General features: G+C 46.7%; 1 protein-coding gene across 1 annotated transcript; it reads left to right on the forward strand.

Moving 5' to 3' along the window:
• Positions 1 to 14,559: 14,559 nt before the first annotated feature.
• Positions 14,560 to 19,162, forward strand: PGLYRP2 (peptidoglycan recognition protein 2; the record flags this gene model as incomplete). Its single annotated transcript, NM_213738.1, is given in 5 exon segments — positions 14,560 to 14,717; positions 15,818 to 16,924; positions 17,232 to 17,442; positions 18,039 to 18,336; positions 19,052 to 19,162. Coding segments are annotated over 5 exon segments (1,797 nt in total). The 3' UTR covers positions 19,142 to 19,162.

The following is a 19,162-nucleotide window of genomic DNA, read 5'->3' on the forward strand; positions in this document are numbered from 1 at the left end:
ATAGTTTGGGGAGGATTAGTCTCCACCTCCCTAAACCAGGGTCCAAGGATTTGTGAAGTAGAAGATAAAGGATACCACTGACAGTAGAGACAATTCATTCTGACCTCCCCTAGGGCAATCAGACTCTATCCTCTAACACCCCAGCTGATCCCATCCCAGGAGCTCCACCCACTTGGAGCTATTGTCTTCCTCTTCCTTGGGAAGTTCTCTCCTTTCATCCATCCCTCTCCTTCTGAAACATACAGCCTGCTATTGTCTTCCTCTTCCTTGGGAAGTTCTCTCCTTTCATCCATCCCTCTCCTTCTGAAACATACAGCCTGCCAAGACCAGTCAAGAAGAGACAGACAATTTGACAGACTGGTCACTAGAAGTGAAATTGAGTCTGTAATTTGAAAACTCCCAGCAAATAATCCTCTCCTACCCCTCAGCTGATCAAGCTCCAATCTCCTGTTTCTCACACAATTAGACTCCACCAACTCCCCTCCAACCCTCAGCCAATCAGACTCTCTCCTGCTTCTCAGACAACCAGACTCAACCCTCCTGCTTCTTGGCTAATAAAACTACTCACTAATCCTGTCAATCAAACTCCCCAGCTAATCCAGCTCAGCCTTCCCACTCCCTCCTTCGGCCTATCAGAAACAACCTTCTTCTCCCTCAATCAATAAGAATGCCCCTTTAGGGGAAGCCCATCCAGGCCATGCTCCGCCAATTACAAGCTCTGTGGCTGGACTGCTCTTCTGAATGTCTCTGTGTGTTAATTTTCTCAACTGTAAAATGAGGGCAGTCATCCTCTAACACTCTTAGGGATAAAAAGTGGACTCTCCCTAGGAATATGTTGTATAAATGTATATTATGATTATTATTATGATTATTATTTCTCCTCCCTTCCTCAAATCCCCTGAATTTGTTGCCTCTGCTGCAATACCTTTTCCTGCCAGACCAACTCCTATTCATCCTTCAAAACCCAACTTCAACAGCCCCTCCTCCAGGAGCTTTTCTATGCTCCTTTCCCAGGCTGTACTCAAGCTCCCACTGTGGGCTTGCCCAGCTAACCTAGGGCTAGGCCTTTTGGGACCCAAGTATCTCCCAGCTTTTGAAAAGCTGATAACCAACTGAGTCCATGAACAAATCAGTTTTAATACCAATTATCTGGAAAGGGAGTCCAGAATAGGATTCAGGGGGAATTATTAAATACTTAAACTCAAATGCCAAATCATGAGTTCACTTTTTCAGGGGAGACTGGGAGCCAGAGCTTTCACCAGACTTTGAAAAAGAGGGGTAAAGGACATTGTTTTGAAGGTCCATAGTGGGCCAGTGACTTGCCCAAGGTGACATAGTCTAGTGGTGGGAACACAGTCAGGATTTTAATTCCTTTGATCCATCTGAGGAGATTTCGGGATGGCAAGCATGAAAAAGCCCTTCATCTTCATGATCCAATTTAGATCATGGAAAGAAAATTTACATTTATAATAAGAAGCCCAGTTGTCACTCAGTTGACAGATATTTATTGAACACCAGAATGCTATGTGCCAGGCACTGGTCTCAGCCCTGGGGGTGCAACACTGAGCAGGACAGGTCCCTGCCCTCCTTCAGTTTTCATCCAAGTGGCAGAGACTGCAGTCAATAAACAAATGAATAAGGAGTTCCTATCATGGCTCAGCAGAAACTAATCTGGCTAGTATCCATGAGGATGCAGGTTCAATCCCTGGCCTCAGTCAGTGGGTTAAGGATCAGTGTTGCTATGAGCTGTGGTATAAGTCACAGATGCAACTCAGACCTGGCATTGCTGTGGCTATGGCATAGGCCAACAGCTACAGCTCCAATTTGACCCCTAGCCTGGGAACCTCCATATGCTGTGGTTCTGGCCCTAAAGAGACCCCCCCCCCAAAAAAAAAAAGTAAGATAATGTGGGATAAGGATCTTAGTAAATGAGATATTCTCACAGGGAAAGACTGGGAACCTAGTTTAGATAAGGTGGTTAGAGCTAGGCCTCTAGGAGAGAGTGTTGAGTGACCCCTGAATGATAGAAGACATGAATAGGAGCATTCCAAGCAAAGTGAAGAGCAAGTGCAAAGATCCTGAAGCTGAATGAGGGTGGCATTCTCAAGGAGCAGAGGGCAGTGGGCTAGAGTGGGGCACCCACTAGGAGAGGAGATCAGAAGTGGGCGAAGAAGCCAATTGTGAAGATTCTAGCAGAAATGAGAGGGAAGCGGGGAGGGTTAACTCAAGGTGAAGGGACCAGCAAAAGCCAACGCCTAGAGGCAAGGAAGTGCCTGGCCCGTGGGTGCCTGTTTGTGGGCCGGAAGTCACCCTGCCTCAGGCAGTGCTGATATAAACTGTAGAGCAAAAAGGAGGAGGGAGCAGTTTGGGGCAAAGGTGACCACCACCAGTTGTCTTTTCAAGATGACAGGCCACCCCAGCTTGATTCAGCAAGATTCTGTATTGTCAAAGATCAGCACCCCAAAGAACAAATCAACATAGCAGTAAATCTCTCCCCCAAGAGGACCTGCCTCACTAGCTTCCAGAGGTGTTAAGCTTCAGGAAACCTCAAAAATGCTTGCAGGCTGGATCTAGCCACCAATTGCTATGTGACTTTTAGCAGGTTACTTCTTCCCTTTGAGCCTGAGTCAACCACTTTTCTGTTTGATTCATCTGTAAATCTAAGCCTTAATACAGGCTCCATCCTCTGTCTACCACCCTCATTCTCCATACTATAAAGAGAGATGGAGGTTCAGAGTATAACTTGCCCAAGGTGGGAATTAAACTTGGATCTGTCAGATTCCGGGGGTGGTCAGGCTATGGGAGTCCAATCCTAAGACACTGCTTACCAAATATCTGGCACCGAGTGGTCACTAAGCAGATGGGAGCTATTCTATAGTCATCAGCCTCAGGATGGTGTGGTGCCACCTCTCCTAGCCTGTTTCCTTGGCTGTAAAATGAGGATTTAGAATTCTCTCCTCATTGGCTTTGAGAGGCATCAGAGATATCAAGTGTGTACAAATAAATGGTAGGGTTTGGAGCCTTCCCATAAAGTTAATGTAGAGTTACTCCATGGCCTAGAAATTCCACTCCTATATGTAGACCCCAAAGAATTAAGAACTGTATTTGGGAGTTCCCATTGTGGCTCAGCAGGTTGAGAACTCGACACAGTTTCCATGAGGATATGGGTTTGATCCCTGGCCTCACTCAGTGGGTTAAGTGTCCAGCATTGCCGCAAGCTGCAACATAGGTTGCAGATGCAGCTTGGATCTGTGTTACTGTGGCTGCGGTGTATGCCTGCAGCTGCAGCTCCAGTTCGAACCCTAGTCCAGGAATTTCCATGTGCCACAGGTGTGGCCCTGAAAAGAAAAAAGAGAGATAGAAAACTCTTCTCAAACAAGTACATGCACATGTATTTTCATAGCAGCACTACTCACAATAGCCAAAAGTGGAAACAACCCCAGTGCCTATCAAATGATGACTGGATAAACAATATGAGGTAGATCCATAGAATATACCTCATGGAATTTTTTTGTTGTTGATCCTTTTTTTTTTTTTTTTTAGGGCTGCACCCGAAGTATATGGAAGTTCCCAAGCTAAGGGTTAAATTGGAGCTGTAGCTGCCAGCCTACACCACAGCTACAGCAACTCCAGATCCAACCCGCATCTGCAACCTACCTTACAGTTCACATCAACACCAGATCCTTAACCCACTGAAGGAGGCCAGGGATTGAACCCACATCCTCATGGATACTAGTCAGGTTCGTTACCACTGAGCCACAATGGGAACTCCCCGGAATCTTTTTTTAACTCAGTGAATTTTGTTACATTTATAGTTGTACAATGATCATCACATAGAATGGAGTCTAATTCAGTCATAAAAAGGAATGAAGCCCTGACACATGCTACAACGTGGATGAACCTCAAAGCATTATGCCGAATGAAAGAATCCCGACATAAAAGGTCACATCCTGTATGATTCCATTAATATGAAATGTCCAGAAGAGGTAATTCTTAGAGACAAGAAGCAGATTGGTGGTTGCCAGAGGTGGGGTGTGGGGGTGGGGGGAAATGGGGAGTGATTACTTAATCAGTATGAGGTTTCCGTCATGGGTGATGAAAATGTTTTGGCACTAGATAGAGGCGAGAGTTGCACAATACTGTGAATGCACTATATGCCATCAAATCGTTCACTTGAAAATGATTAATTTTATGGTATATGAATGTCACCTCGATAGTAAATAAATAACAAATAAATAGTGGGAAGTAGATTGGTGAATTTCATGTCACCCTTCTTTTGCCATAAGCTTGAGATAGATATGTTATTATTTCCACTTTAGAGATGGAAAAATCAAGGCACAGAGAGAGAGAGGTTCTCCACCTAGGGAGTGGGGACACCTGATTTGGACCTGGGGTCTCTCTGTCCTTAAGCAGCTTCCACCCCTCTGCATGGGAGCCATGCAAGTGACAGACACCCTGGTAAGGTCACTACTCTTGGAGGACAAGTGATTCAGCAAGAGGACAAAGAGAAGAACCCAGGATATTGGCTGGGTTGACCCAGTTTTTTTCCTCTGGCCCAGAAGAACTCAGTCAGGGAGACTCAGAGCTAGGGGGCTATCCTTTGTTCAGAAAACCTTCTTTTATTGTCACTGCTCTGTGCCCAGTCCTATGCTGAATGCCCTCCAAGAAGACTCAGCCCTGGAGCCATCACTGAAGGAACTCCCAGTCTGGAGAGTATGGAGTTTGACACGAACACTCTCATTCTCAGTGTCAGAGCTGAGCCAGAGAAAGGACTCTGGAGCTGAGAAAGGCAAAAGGAGAAAGCCTGAGGAGAAAGGAAGGCTTCCTGAATATTGGAGATGGTTTTTTTTTTTTTTTCTTTTTAGGGCCACACCTGTGGCATATAGAAGTTCCCAGGCTAGGGGTCAAATAGGAGCTGCAACAGCCGACCTACACCACAGCTGCAGCAACAACATATCATGGCAACGCCAGATCCTTAGCCCACTGAGAGAGGCCAGGGATAGAACCCCCACCCTCATGGACACTACATCAAGTTCCTAACCCTCTGAGCATGGGTTTTGAAGTATGTATAGGAGTCCATCAGGTCAAATGAAAAAGCTTATGAGTTTTTTACATACTTTACCAGGGAGGATGTAAAGTAATATGATTTCTGGAGAGGGGAAATTAGTAATATCTGGCAAAATTGCATATGTATTTATCTACTTAGAGGAGAAATCCCAATGGTTTTCTTGCAAAAATAAGATGAATGAAAAATGCTTTTCATAGCAGCACTATTTAAAATGTCAAAAGACTGAAAATAACCCATATATACATCAGAAGGAAATTTGGTTTTTGTTTGATTTGTTTTTTGGGTTTTGCTTGTTTGTTTTTGTCTTTTTAGGGCTGAGCCCACAGCATATGGAAGTTCCCAGGCTAGGAGTTGAATGAGAGCTGCAGCTGCCAGCCTATGCCACAGTCACATCAATTCAGGATCTGAGCCACATCTGCAACCTACTCTGTGACTTGCAGCAATGTGAGATCCTTAACCCACTGAGAGAGGCCAGGGAGCAAACCCACATCCTCATGGATACTAGTTGGGTTCTTAACCAGCTGAGCCACAAGAGGAATTTCAGGAATTGCTGAACAAACTGTGTTACAGCCAGATGATGGAGTACTATGCATCTGTAAAAAGGAATTAGAAAGATGGAGTTCCTGCCCTAGCTCAGAGGAAACAAAATCTGACTAACATCCATGAGGATGTAGGTTGGATCCCTGGCCTTGCTCAGTGGGTTGAGGATCCAGCATTGCCATGAGCTGTGGCGCAGGCCACAGATGCAGCTCAGATCTGGCACTGCTATGGTTGTGGTGTAGGCCAGCAGCTAGAGCTCTGATTGGACCCCTAGCCTGGGAACTTCCATATGCCACATGTACAGCCCTAGAATAAAAGACAAAAAAAAAAAAAAAAGGAAAGAGCTCTAAATACTGGTATGGAAAGATCTCCAGGAAATAGTGTCAAGTGGAAAAAGAGAAAAGTGGAATAAATATATATATGGTGTATATACATCATATATATATATGATAAACCATGAAAAAATGTACATTGTTACCTGAGGGGGAGGGGACGAACATGAGGGATGGTATAGGAATAGAAGCTGGCTGTCTCTCTATATATCTTATTTTAGATTTGATTTTGGAATCATTTAAGTATTTAAGAAAATAACAAGTGTTGGTGAGGATGTGGAGAAATTGGAGACCTGTGCAGTGTTGGTGGGAATGTAAAAGAGTTCAGCCTCTATGGAAAGCATTACTTTTCCTCAGAAAAAGTAAACACACAAGAGTTCCCACTATGGCTCTTTGGGTTAAGGACTGCTTAACCCACTGAGGTTAAGGACTGCTCCTCACGTTGTCTCTGTGAGGATGTGGGTTCAATGCCTGGCCTCACTCATTGGGTTAAGGATCTGGTGTTGCTGCAAGCTGCAGCATAGATCTCAGATGCAGCTCCAATTCAACCCCTGGACCAGGAACTTCCATATGTGGTGGGTGAGGCCATAAAAAGAAAATTAAAAGTAAACATACAATCACCACATTTTCCAATTCCATTCCTGGAGGTGTTCCCAAAAGGAGTAAACACAGGAACTTAGATACACACATGTTTATAGAGGAACTATTCACAGTAGTCAAAAGTAGAAACAATTCAAACGTCCATCAATAGATGAATGAATAAGGAAAATGTGGTATATCCATACACTGGAATATTATTCAGACCTAAAAAGGAAGGAAATTGTGGCACATAATATAGCAAAGATAAACTTTTTCTTTTTTTTTTTTTTTTTTTTTGGCTTTTCAGGGCCGCACTTGCAGCACAAGGAGGTTCCCAGGCTAGGGGTCGAATCGGAGCTGTAGCTGCCAGCTTACGTCAGAGCCACAACAACACAGAATCCGAGCCATGTCTGCAACCTACATCACAGCTCATGGCAACGCCGGATCCTTAACCTACTGAGCAAGGCCAGGGATCGAACCTGAAACCTCATGGTTCCTAGTTGGATTCGTTAACCACTGAGCCACAACAGGAACTCCGCAAGAATAAACTTTGAAGACATTTTTTTAAGTGAAATAAGCCAGTCTCAAAAGACACTGATTGTATGATACCACCTATATGAAATCCCTAGAGCAGACAAATTCATAAAGAAAATAGAATGGCAAGTGCCAAGGGCTAGGAGAAGGGAGAATGGGGAGTTAGTGTTTCATGGGGACAGAATTTTAGTTAGGGAAGATGAAATAGTTGTAGGGATGAATATGGTGGTGACAGTTGTACAACAATATGTATATACTTAATCCACTGAACTGTACGCTTAAAAATGGTTAAAATTATAATTCTGTGTTATATATAATTTACCCCAATTTTAAAAGGTAGGAGCTCCCACTATGGCACAGTGGGTTAATGATCCAGCTTGTCTCTGTGGAGGCGCAGATTCAATCCCTGGCCCAGAGCAATAGGTTAAAGATCCAGCATTGTTACAGCTGTGGCATAGACTGCAACTCCCACTTGGATCTGATCCCTTGCCTGGGAATTCCACATGCCCTGGGTGTGGCCAAAAAAGGAAGAAAAAAAAAAAAGTAATGTGGCCTTACCTCCTTTGAATGATCCAATAATCTATGTTGCTTTTGTTATAGTACAATGTTTCAGGTGTGTGTGTGTGTGTTTATTTTTTGCTTTTTTAGGGCCACACCGTGGCATATGGAGGTTCCCAGGTTAGGGGTCCAATCAGCTGTAGTCGCAGGCCTGTGCCACAGCCACAGCCACACAGGATCTGAGCATCATCTGCAACCTACACCATGGCTCACTGGCAACACCGGATCCTTAACCCACTGAGTAAGGCCAGGGGTCGAACCCGTATCTTCATGAATACTAATCAAGTTTCTCTAACCACTGAGCCACGATGGGAACTCCCAGAGATATATTTAAATGGGGGGATGGACTAGTGGGGTGAATTATTCAACAATAACAGATTAATAATAATTATTATTACAACAATATAAATCCTGTAATCTGAGATGTTTTCTAATCACACATTGTCTCTAGTTGCACAATTAAAAAACACAATCTTATCACAAGGTGGTGTTTTTATAGTTGCTACGATTTTAAAAAAATAAAAACTTTCCTAAAAATCAAAGCTTCCGGTTGGGGACATAACTGTACCAAATGAAACTATTTCAAGTGACATGGGACAATAATTTGATGGCACATTCCCAATGGGATTTACCCAAAGGAAAAAAATTTTAAACTGTGTTTCACTAAACAGACTGCATAATGTACTGTTGTTATGTTATTCTGAGATAACGTGTGTTTGTGGAATAAAGGAAATATCAGTAATACTGAGAATCTGAATTTTCAGTGTGGGGAAAAAATAACAAGCATAAGATTTATCAGGCTAAGTAAAAGCCATGTAATCCTAAACATAAATTGGAAGTATCAGTATAAATTCATGATGTATTTTACTTTTTAAAAAATAATGAGGAACTTCCTGATTCTGTCCAATGAAAAGACCTAGAAACAACAAATAACTCATTAGACATGAGCACCCTTGATTGTGGTCTGTAGACTACTTTCCAATCAAAGAAACAAGGGCTCCTTGGAGAAATGACTGATCCCAAGCTTGTGGCAAGATAGTCCTACAGTATCTTATTATGTGGTAGAGCAAGAACGCTACCTAAGAGTTCTGTCCAAAGGAACTCAGGAGTCCATGTGAAGAGCCTCCCACTGGCCGAAGAAGGGGTAATAATTTGATTATCAGTAATGGTAAACACTGGAGTATATGTGACACAGTTCAATAATTTAAATCTATGGGTTCATAAATATATAGGAAAAATTCCATTGTTTACCTTTGGAGGAGTTAGGGAGCTTAATAATTATTTTGAAAACTAAGAAAAGAAAAGAATCTAGCATTTTTCTTGCCTTTTTCATGTGAATTGTGCCACTGGATAACCACATGGCAGATGAGAGGATGTTTTTCTTTTCAGGGATGTTCTGGATAATAAATGAAGGAGGAATGATATCATTCCAATCTCACTCTGTGGTAGCTGCTAATGAATCAATAGGTTTAAGCGATGATCATCAATGGCAGATAACATTGCAAAGGAGAGATATTGGGCGGAGGTTATAAAAGAAATGACAGCTTATTGCATTGACCCAAGTCAACTGGGCGATGGATATTCATGAGTGTTCATTATATACTTCTCTCTCCTTTTGGATATGTTTGAAATTTTATGTTTAAAAAAAGAGAAAAAAAGGTTAAAAGCCCTCTGCCCTGTGTCATGCTCTCAAAACAGGGTGATGACAGCAAGGAGCCCGTAGGTTCTAGGTAAATATTTCCCAGGAGGTGCCAACATCTGGCCCCATTTACCACACTCATTCTTGGCTTCTGTCATATTGCCAAGGTCTGAGCCCACAATTTCACCACAATATCCAGTGTTCTCTGTTACAAAACTCCCCCTCTCCAGTTCCAGGTGCTGAGAGATTAAATCTCACCTCTACTCTCCCAGAAAGATGTAACAGAAGTCAACTTCTGCCCTCCAGGGAGTGTACAAGAGCACCAGCCAGGGGCTGTGAGGTTGTCACACCACAAAAAAAGGTCCAACCAGTTCTTATGGCTGGCCTGCCCTGGATTTAATGATTTGGTTCTGGTTCCAGACTGGCTCCAGGCCTAGCCCTAAGGCCCAGCTGGCTTCTGGGGGGCTGGGGCCAGTAGGGAAGCCTTATCTTGGACAGGTGCCCCTGATGAAGAAATAATACATGACTGTGAGTCTGGACTCGTCTAGGACATAGGAGTCTGGCCATAACACATTACCCTGTGGACTGAACCTCTGCTGGGGAGGCTGGAGTTCAGCAAAAATGACTACTCTTTGAATGCTTTCCACATGTTGGCATGATCCTAAGCATTTTACGTGTATCTTCTCTTTCTACTCTCAACCCTATGAGGTTGGTACTATTCTCCCACTTCAGAGATGATCAATATGAGAGGTCAAGACTAAGCCACTTTCTCTGGCTAGTAAGAAACAGAGTGAGGATAGGAATCCAGGTGGGTTCAGTAGGGGTCAGCAAACCTTATTAAAAGGCCACATGAATCTGAGTGAAATGAAATCACTACGCAGTAAGGTATCTGCACCCCATGTTCATTGTCACTTTTTTTTTAGAGCCACACCTATGTGGAAGTTCCCAGTCTAGGGGTCAAATCCCAAAGCTGTAGCCACTGGCCTAAACTACAGCCATAGCAACACCAGATCCGAGCCTCTTCTGCAACCTACACCACAGCTCACGGCAACAGCAAGTCCTTAACCCACTGAGCAAGGTCAGGGGTCGGACCTGTGTCATCATGGGTATTAGCCAGATTAGTTTCCACTGAGTCACGGTGGGAATTCCCATTGTCACGTTATTTACAATAGCCAAGACATGGAAACAACTCTCAATGGATAAAGAAAATGTGGTGTATACACACACACACACACTCATACAATTCAGCCATAAAAAATAAGGAAGTCCAACCATTTGCAACAACATGAATGGAAATTGATGGCATTATGCCAAGTAAAATAAGTCAGGCAGAGAAAAGCATATACTGTTAAGTCTTGCTTATATGTGGAATCTTAAAATGAAAATAAACTCATAGAAACAGAAAGTAGAATGTTGGTTGCTAAGGGCTGGGGGTAGGGGAAATGGGGAGATGCTGGTCAAAGGGTACAGACTTCTAGTTATAAGATGAATAAGTTCTGAGAATCTAATGCACAGCATGGTGACCAGAGTCAACAATTTCATATACTTGAAAGTTGCTAAAAGAGATCTTAAAAGTTCTCACTACACACCAAAAATGGTAGTTATGTGAGGCGAAGTGATGAATGGGTTAAGTAACCTTATTGTGATAACCATTTTGCTATATATACATATATCAAATCATCACATTGTACACCTGGAACTTACACAATGTTAAACATCAATTATATCTCAATGGAGCTGGGGGTGTAAAATCCACATAGCAAATATTTCAACTTTGCAGTCCGGATAGTCTCCATCGCAAGGACTCAACTCTGCCATTACAGCATGAAAACTATTGCCAACAACATATAAACAAATGAGAAAGGATGTGTTCCAAAAAAATTTCATTTTACTTAAATAAATTGTACTACATCCATAGGGAATAGTATTCAGCCATATAAAGGAATAATTCATAATAAAAAGGATTGATTCATGCTACAACATGGATAGACCTTGAAAATATTATGCCCAATGGGAAAAAAAAGCCAGACACAAAAGAGCCTTATTGTATGATTTCATTTATTTAAAATGTCCAGAATAGGTAAATCCACAGAGAAAGAAAGATTGGTGATTGCCAGGGGATGGTAGACAAAAGAAAGTGACTGCTTAATGGGTATGGAGTTTTATTTTGGGGTGATGAAACTTTTAGAACTAGATTAGCTATAGGTAATTATTGCACAACACTGCAAATATACCAAATGCCACAGAATTATGCACTTTTAAATGGTTCATTTTGGAGTTCCCATTGTGGCACAGCAGAAATGAATCTGACCAGGAACCATGACGCTGTGGGTTCCGTCCCTGGCCTCCCTTAGCGGGTCAAGGATCCGATGTTGCCGTGAGCTGCGGTGTAGGTCATAGATGCAACTCAGATCTGGCATTGCTGTGGCTCTGGCATAGGCTGGTCCCTTACCTGTGGTGGGCATTTCTGGGCAGCCCAAAAGGATTTAGCATCTCTTAGTCTGGGGGAGATGGAACCAGACAGAGAAACTCTAGGGCTTGTATGGACAGGCCTGGGTCAAATATAGGAAACCAGGGCTAGGGATCCAGAATGGGGAAGGTGAGGAGACAGGGGTAATCAGGAAGGTTTCCTGGAGGAAAGTTCTGCTCCAGAAGGTCACAAATCCCAGATAGACCCTAAGGGATATGCTGACTATCTATGACATGTCCCTGGCTTCACAAGCTCCTACCACTAACTTCAGCTTTAAAAGAATGTACATATACATATATGTATAACTGGATCACCTTGCTATAGAAGAGAAATTAACTGATCATTGTAAATCAACTATAATAAACAAATATTTTTAGTTAAAAAAATGTGGGAGTTCCTGTCGTGGATCAGTGGAAATGAATCTGACTAGTATTCATGAGGACGAAAGTTGGATCCCTGGCCTCACTCAGTGGGTTAAGGATCTGGCATTGCCGTGAGCTGTGGTGTATGTCACAGACATGGCTCAGATCTGGTGTTGCCGTGGCCGTGGCATAGGCCAACGGCTACAGCTCTGATTCAACCCCTAGCCTGGGAACCTCCATATGCCACGGGTGCAGCCCTAAAAAGATTAATTAATTAGTTAATTAATTAAAAATCTTAAAAAGTGTATAGGGAGTTCCTGTAGTGACTTGGCAGAAACGAATCCAACCAGTATCCATGAGGATGCAGATTCAATTCCTGGCCTCGCTCAGTGGGATAAGGATCCAGCGTTGCTGTGGCAGTGGTGTAGGCCAGCAGCTGCAGCTCCAATTCTACCCCTTGCCTAGGAACTTGATACAGGTGCAGCCCTAAAAAGAAAATAAAAAAGAAGAAGAAAATTTCAAGGGTCCCCCATGCTGCAATCAGTGGGGGAATCAGAGGGACAAACCCAGGGTCCATGATGCCACATCAAGGTCACCCAGACCAAGTGACCATTAAGTGGGAATCTCATGTGACAGTCATCCTGCAGCATTCTGGAGGCTACCCCTGGTGTATGCAGGGACTGGACAAAGATAAAGCAAGTGAGGCACGAAGACAGGATCAGAACTCCTGATTTCTCCTTTCACCTCTGACTCTAATATGTCTCAGCACAGAACTGTCCCTGATCCTGTCTTTATTAAAATGGTGATATTTTGTTCATCATTGATTTTTTTTTTCTTTTTTGGCTGCATCCATGGAATATGGAAGTTCCCAGGCCAGTGACTGAATGCCAAATACTTAACCCACTGTGTCACAAGGGAACTCCTTCATGGATTTTTTGGGGGATTTATTTTAGTCTTTTAAAAATATTATTTATTTAATAAATTAAATATTAAAATATTACAAATAATTAAATATTATTTATCTTGATGACTGAGAATCTCAGCACCACCTAAAATTTTACACCCTCACTCTCCTCACTCTCATCCTGCTCCAGGTGAACACACAGCCCACATCTCCCTATGTGGTTCTACCAGGCAGAGCCCCTGACCCCAAATCCTTAGAAACTGGGACTTGGAGGAGATTTCCTCAGAATCTGCTGGGGAGTAACTTCTATTCCCCCTTCACCCGCTTTAGCAACCAACTCCCTGAGCCCCTCAGCTTTATTCTAGACCATTCTGGGGCCCAGAAAGAAGACACTATCTGAGCAGGCCCCTGGGAATCCCAGGCCTGGCTCAGCCTGGGCATTCCCAGGCCCGCCCAGGGCCCGCCCTGTGCTAAGTGCCCAACCTGGTGGGTCTCCTGGAAAATCCCCAGGCTAGTTTCCAGATGGGAGGTCCACAGTGAAGCAATTTACACGGCAGCCCCAGCCACTTTGAGCCCATCCCACCCGACACTAGATAAAGGGGAGGAGGACTGTCTTCAGCAGGACCTCACCACAGGCACCAGAGGAAGAGGAGGACCCCTCACTGCCAACACAGGTGAGCCCAGAAGTCAACTCTGGGGACAAAGCCAGGGTCCCAAATGCTCCAATCCAATTCCTGCTCTTAGCTACCTCTGGTGGCTTAGGATCCAGAGCTGGAACAGGATGAGAGGTGACACCTCCAGGTCCCCCTACTCTCTGAGCAGACTTCAGCAAAAGCAATCCTTGGTCCCTGCACCCATCCCCTGCCTGAGGCTGAAATGCTGGCAGCAAAGAAGGCAGGAGGTGGCACCAACTTCAGGCCTCTCCTTCTCTCCCCACCCCAAGTACAGCCAGTCTTACCAGTCAGGCAGGCACCTGAGAGGCCCCTCTGGTGGCCAGCAGCAGCTATAGAACTATCACCATAGGAAGTATGGATTGCTGGATTGAACTCAGTCTACCTCTCCTGGGAAATGGGCAGAGTTTGCTGGAGTGTGAACTACCTGGTTTCCAGGCCTTTTTTTTTTTTTTTTTTTTTTTTTTGGTTTTTAGGGCTGCACTTGTGGCATATGGAGTTGCCCAGCCTAGGGGTCAAATTGGTGCTGCTTCTAGTCTATGCCACAGCCACAGCAATGCAGGATCCAAGCTGTGCCTGCAACCTACACCACAGCTCATGGCAATGCTGGATCATTAACCCATTTAGCAAGGCCAGGGATTGAACTTGCATCCTCATGGATACTAGTTGGGTACATTACCACTGAGCCACAATGGGAACTCTTCCAGGCCACTTATGAAATGAGGATTGGCTTACTGACCCTTGACCTCAGCCTGGAAGGGAGAGGATAGAATGGGGGAGCCCCTGAGATCCAGATGGCCTTGAGCCAGGGCACTCTGTACACATTCCCCCGCTGCCTCCCGCCCACAGCTCTGCAAGAGGCAGCGTGTCATTCACCACTGGACTTTGACAGCAGCCAAAGGCACAACTCAATTCTCCATGCGTGTCTCCTTTCAGCTACACCGAGGTCTCCACTGAGGTCAACCAGATATGTCCCCTGGAAACTGGAAGACCACAATGGTGGTCCGGGGTATCCTGTTGATCCTGTATGGATTGCTTCTGCAGCCGGAGCCAGGAACAGGTGAGCCAGAAGGAAGAGGCCTGGGGCCAGGACTGTGAGTTCAGCAGAAAAATACTGCTGTCCTTCAGCGTCCAGCCTTGTACAGGGTGATGTTGGACCCAAGGGGTCCCAGTCTCAAGGATTCTCCAGTCTACTCCCAACCCCACAGGATCAGGACAGGGGTTGGGGGGAGAAACTGGGGCCAGAAGAGCAAAAATCAGGAAGTCTTCCTGGAGGAGGAGTCATAGATCTAGGACAGGAAGAAGGAGAATAATTTTACTTGGTGATGGAGCAGGAAAGGACATTTTAGGCAGAGGGAACAAAGTTATAGAGGAATTACTGTATGAACTGTCTAGAGAAGAACCTGGATTCCAGCAGAGTGTAAGGATTAAGACTTCCTGTGTTCAAATCCTGCCTCTGCCACTTCCTAGCTGTGTGATCTTAAGTAGATAATTTAACCTCTCCATGCTTATAGGATCCTTGTGAAGATTAAATGGGTTAAGTTATATAAGTCTCCTAGAATGGTGCCTGACACATAGTAAATGTTTAATAAATGTTAGCTATTATTCAACAACCACTCCAGCTTTGAGCCCAGCAATTCTGAGTTCCAATTTCAGCCACTGACATTTCTCCCACAAGGTATAGGCTCACCCTTCCCTGAGCATCCTTTGAGACACATTTCCCTCTAAAATCTCCCAAAGTTTGATCCATCACAAAAAGCTGTTATTTTTCCCTCAAAATTTCTAAGGACTCTGCCCACTCTCACCTATCACAGCGCCACCACCCTGACAGTCACCCTCACTTCTTAACTCCGCACTGTCTCCTCTTCTCTACTCTAGTCCCCCTAAAAGTTATTTTCCACATGGCAGTCAAAGGAGCAATCTTAGGATGCCCACCTGGCTGTGTCTCTCTCCTGCTCATGAACCGTCTATGGCTCCTCATTGCTCACTGACAGTCTAAACAACTTAACCTGCTGTTGTACCTCCGTTTCTTCATCTAGACAAGGACAGTATCAGACATCACAAAAGCTGGGGGCATTGAGAAGATGTAGAAGCAGCAAGGGTGGGCTCAGGAACAGGGGGTGCTGGGCCACTAGACTAATGTCATCCCTCCTCCCACAGCGACCCTGCCCCTGCTTATGGATTCTGTCATCCAGGCCCTGGCTGAGCTCGAGCAGAAGTCACCAGCCACTGAGGCCGGCCATATTGCATCTATGTGGCTGCTGTCAGCCCAAGGCTCTGGTGCCCACAATCCCCTCCCTCGCTTCCTGCTGGAGGGGCAGAGTCTCAAGACTGCCAAGCTGGCTCCTCCTTCGCTGAGCCCAGAGTTTCAAGGCCTGATTGAGGAGGTAGCCAGACATGGTGTGCAGGACGGGAAGGAATACGGAGTGGTGCTGGCACCTGATGGCTCAACCGTGGCTGTGGAGCCTCTTCTGGCAGGGCTGGAGGCAGGGCTGCAGGGGCACAGGGTGGTAAACCTGCCCTTGGACAGCACAGCCACCTTTCCAGACATTGGAGCCACAGTTCCTGATTTAAAAGCCACCTCCTCAGCACACAAGGATACCTCTGCAGATGTCAACTCTGCAGATGTTGGTACTTTGTCTCCAAATGTTAGAGACACAGATGTAGATGCCGAAGTTACCTTTCTAGATGTTAGACCCAGCTCTACAGGTGTCCAAGTCACCTCTCCAGATGTCCAAGCCTCTTCACCAGATACCAAAGCCAAGTCCCCAACCACTGTGGACAGCCTCCTCATGGTCACCCTGGCCAGAGACCTGGGCCTACACTTCCTCCAGGGTGCCCAGACTGAAAGCAATTCAGGACTGGGAACTGAGGGCTGCTGGGACCAGCTCTCTCTTCCCCGGACATTCACACTCCTGGACCCTGAGGCATCACCCCTCACCATGGCCTTCCTTAATGGTGCCCTGGATGGGGCCCTCCTTGGTGACTACCTGAGCAAGGTTCCTGAGCCCCGGCCACCCCTCAGCCACCTGCTGAACCAGTACTACGGAGCTGGGGTAGCTGGAGACCCAGGACTTCGCAGCAACTTCCGACGGCAGAACGGAGCTGCTCTGACTTTGACCCCCAATCTGACCCAGCAGGTATGGGGGACCCTCATCTTGCTGCAGAGGCTGGAGCCTGCACACCCTCAGCTGCAGGGCATGAGCCAAGAACAGCTGGCGCAGGTGGCCACCCATGCCGCCAAGGAGTTCACTGAGGCCTTCCTAGGTGAGAAGGGCCCCCACCCCCTGTAACACTCCTTTGCACAGATACAGATGATTCTCAATGCCAGAAGGGTCAGGGGAATCTAGGACTGAAGGATTTCGAAAAGGGCAATAAGGGCTTTGGCTGTGAGGCCAACAGGACTAAGATGCTGTTGGATTTAGTTAAGTAAGATCCTAACTGGAGCCAGTGTGGAATGAGACTGAACTGTTCCCAAATCTAGGAGGAAGCTGGAGGGATAGCTCTAGTGTGGGAGCAGGTAGCAGGAGGAGAAATCCTCGCTGACCCTGGCTCCGGACTCCCTTCCCCACAGGATGCCCAGCTATCCACCCACGTTGCCGCTGGGGCGCGGCACCATACCGGGGTAGCCCAAAGCCACTGAAGCTGCCACTTGGGTTCTTGTATATACATCACACATATGTGCCCGCCCGACCCTGCACGGACTTCGCGCTCTGCGCCGCCAACATGCGCTCTATGCAGCGCTTCCACCAGGATACGCAAGGCTGGGACGACATTGGCTACAGGTGAGTGGGAACCTGCAGGGTGGAACGCGTGGAGGTGCCAGGTAGAGCCTGGATGGGCGGAGCCTGATGCCCGGGGCGGGGTTTGGACCTGAGCAAAGCTGGCAAGAAGAGGAGGAATTGGGAGTGGGTGGAGCCAAAATGGGGAGGGGCGCGGCCTCGACTGGGAAGGGGCGGGCCTTAACCCGGACCAGAAACAGCCCAAAGTGGGACTCAAGTCTGGAGTGAGAACTGAGAAAGGAATTCGGACTCGGGAGCGGAACAGGACCTGTGGTAGGTGCTGGGTCTGGGACCAGGCAGTGACCGGATATGACCTAAAACAGAAAAGAATTCTGAATTGGGCAGGAGCTTTAGGCAGTGGGGAGGGAGCTGGGTAGAAAGGAGCATGGCCAACATTGAGGGGCAGATCCAGAGAAACTGGACGGTTTCTGGGGTGGCATTTGGTGGAGGAATGGGACAAGATTGGTCGGGGTAGAGTCAGGGCGAGACTTGGGTGGCGGTGGCCCTTGACACAGGCGCGGAAAGGGGGGTAGAGGGCCAGATAAGGGGCGGGGCCTCCCTCACGCAGCTGCATGCCTGCTTCCCTCTCTTTTCGGTAGTTTCGTGGTGGGCTCAGATGGCTACGTGTACGAGGGCCGTGGCTGGCACTGGGTGGGCGCGCACACACGTGGCCACAACTCCCGCGGTTTCGGCGTGGCCTTGATAGGCAACTACACTGCGGAGCTGCCTTCTGAGGCCGCGCTGCGCGCGGTGCGAGATGAGCTCCCGCACTGCGCTGTGCGCGCCGGCCTCCTGCAGCCAGACTATGCGCTGCTCGGCCACCGCCAGCTCGTGCGCACTGACTGCCCTGGCGACGCGCTCTTCAACATGCTGCGCACCTGGCCACGCTTCAACATGGTGAGTGCCCGACCCCCGCACTACCTCGGCCTGCGGCCCATCTGTCCACACAAGCTCAGCTGGGCCCTTGACCCCGGCCTGCATAACCTCGGCAGGTCCCCTCACTCCTTCCTGCAACCTCACTCAGGCCCCTGAACTCCCTTGCAACCATCTGTTCAGGCAATCTAAGCCCATACTTCGATCATTCTGCTGCCAACATAGCCTATTCACCAGGCCCCTCTGCCTGCACAACCTCATCCCAGACCCCCAACCTTGCTTTCACACCTGCTTTCTACCTGAAGGATCCCTGTCCACACAACACTGGCCCAGCCAATGACCCTCTACAGAAAACCTCCTTCCCTGCACAACCTCGGCCCAGCCCTTAGCCCCGTGTTGCAATCCTCTGCCCAACCCAGTCTCAGCCCCATCCTCCCTGGCCCCTGATGACAACTCTTATGCTGGAGCAATATAGGCCTGGTCAGCACAACTTCAGCCTGATGGCCCCATCCAAACCCCTGACCTTGATCACCAAAACACCTCTATAATCATCCCTGTATGATCTAGTGCTACCTTCCAAATGCCACTGTATTTCATTAAGCTGGCCTGAAGTTGGGGTTGTACCCTCCCCTCACTTTGCGCTCCTGTCTTCTCATCCATGCAGGGTCCCCCCACAAGGAAGGCAGACCCAGGGGCACTAACACCCTCCCCAAACCTCACACTCTCTTGTCTTTTTTAGAATGTGAAACCAAGAACTGCCAGGAGGGCCTCAGGGAGATCCAAAAGGAGGCTACCTCTAATGATCCCACTAGCCACAGACCTCCAATAAAGAAAGTTTGTGTCCATGAAT

This window comes from Sus scrofa, chromosome 2 (assembly GCF_054392235.1).
Source record: "Sus scrofa isolate SSC_HxYL_T2T_F1_AM1 chromosome 2, Sscrofa_HxYL_maternal_Yorkshire_Landrace_v2.0, whole genome shotgun sequence".
Taxonomy (NCBI): domain Eukaryota; kingdom Metazoa; phylum Chordata; class Mammalia; order Artiodactyla; family Suidae; genus Sus; species Sus scrofa.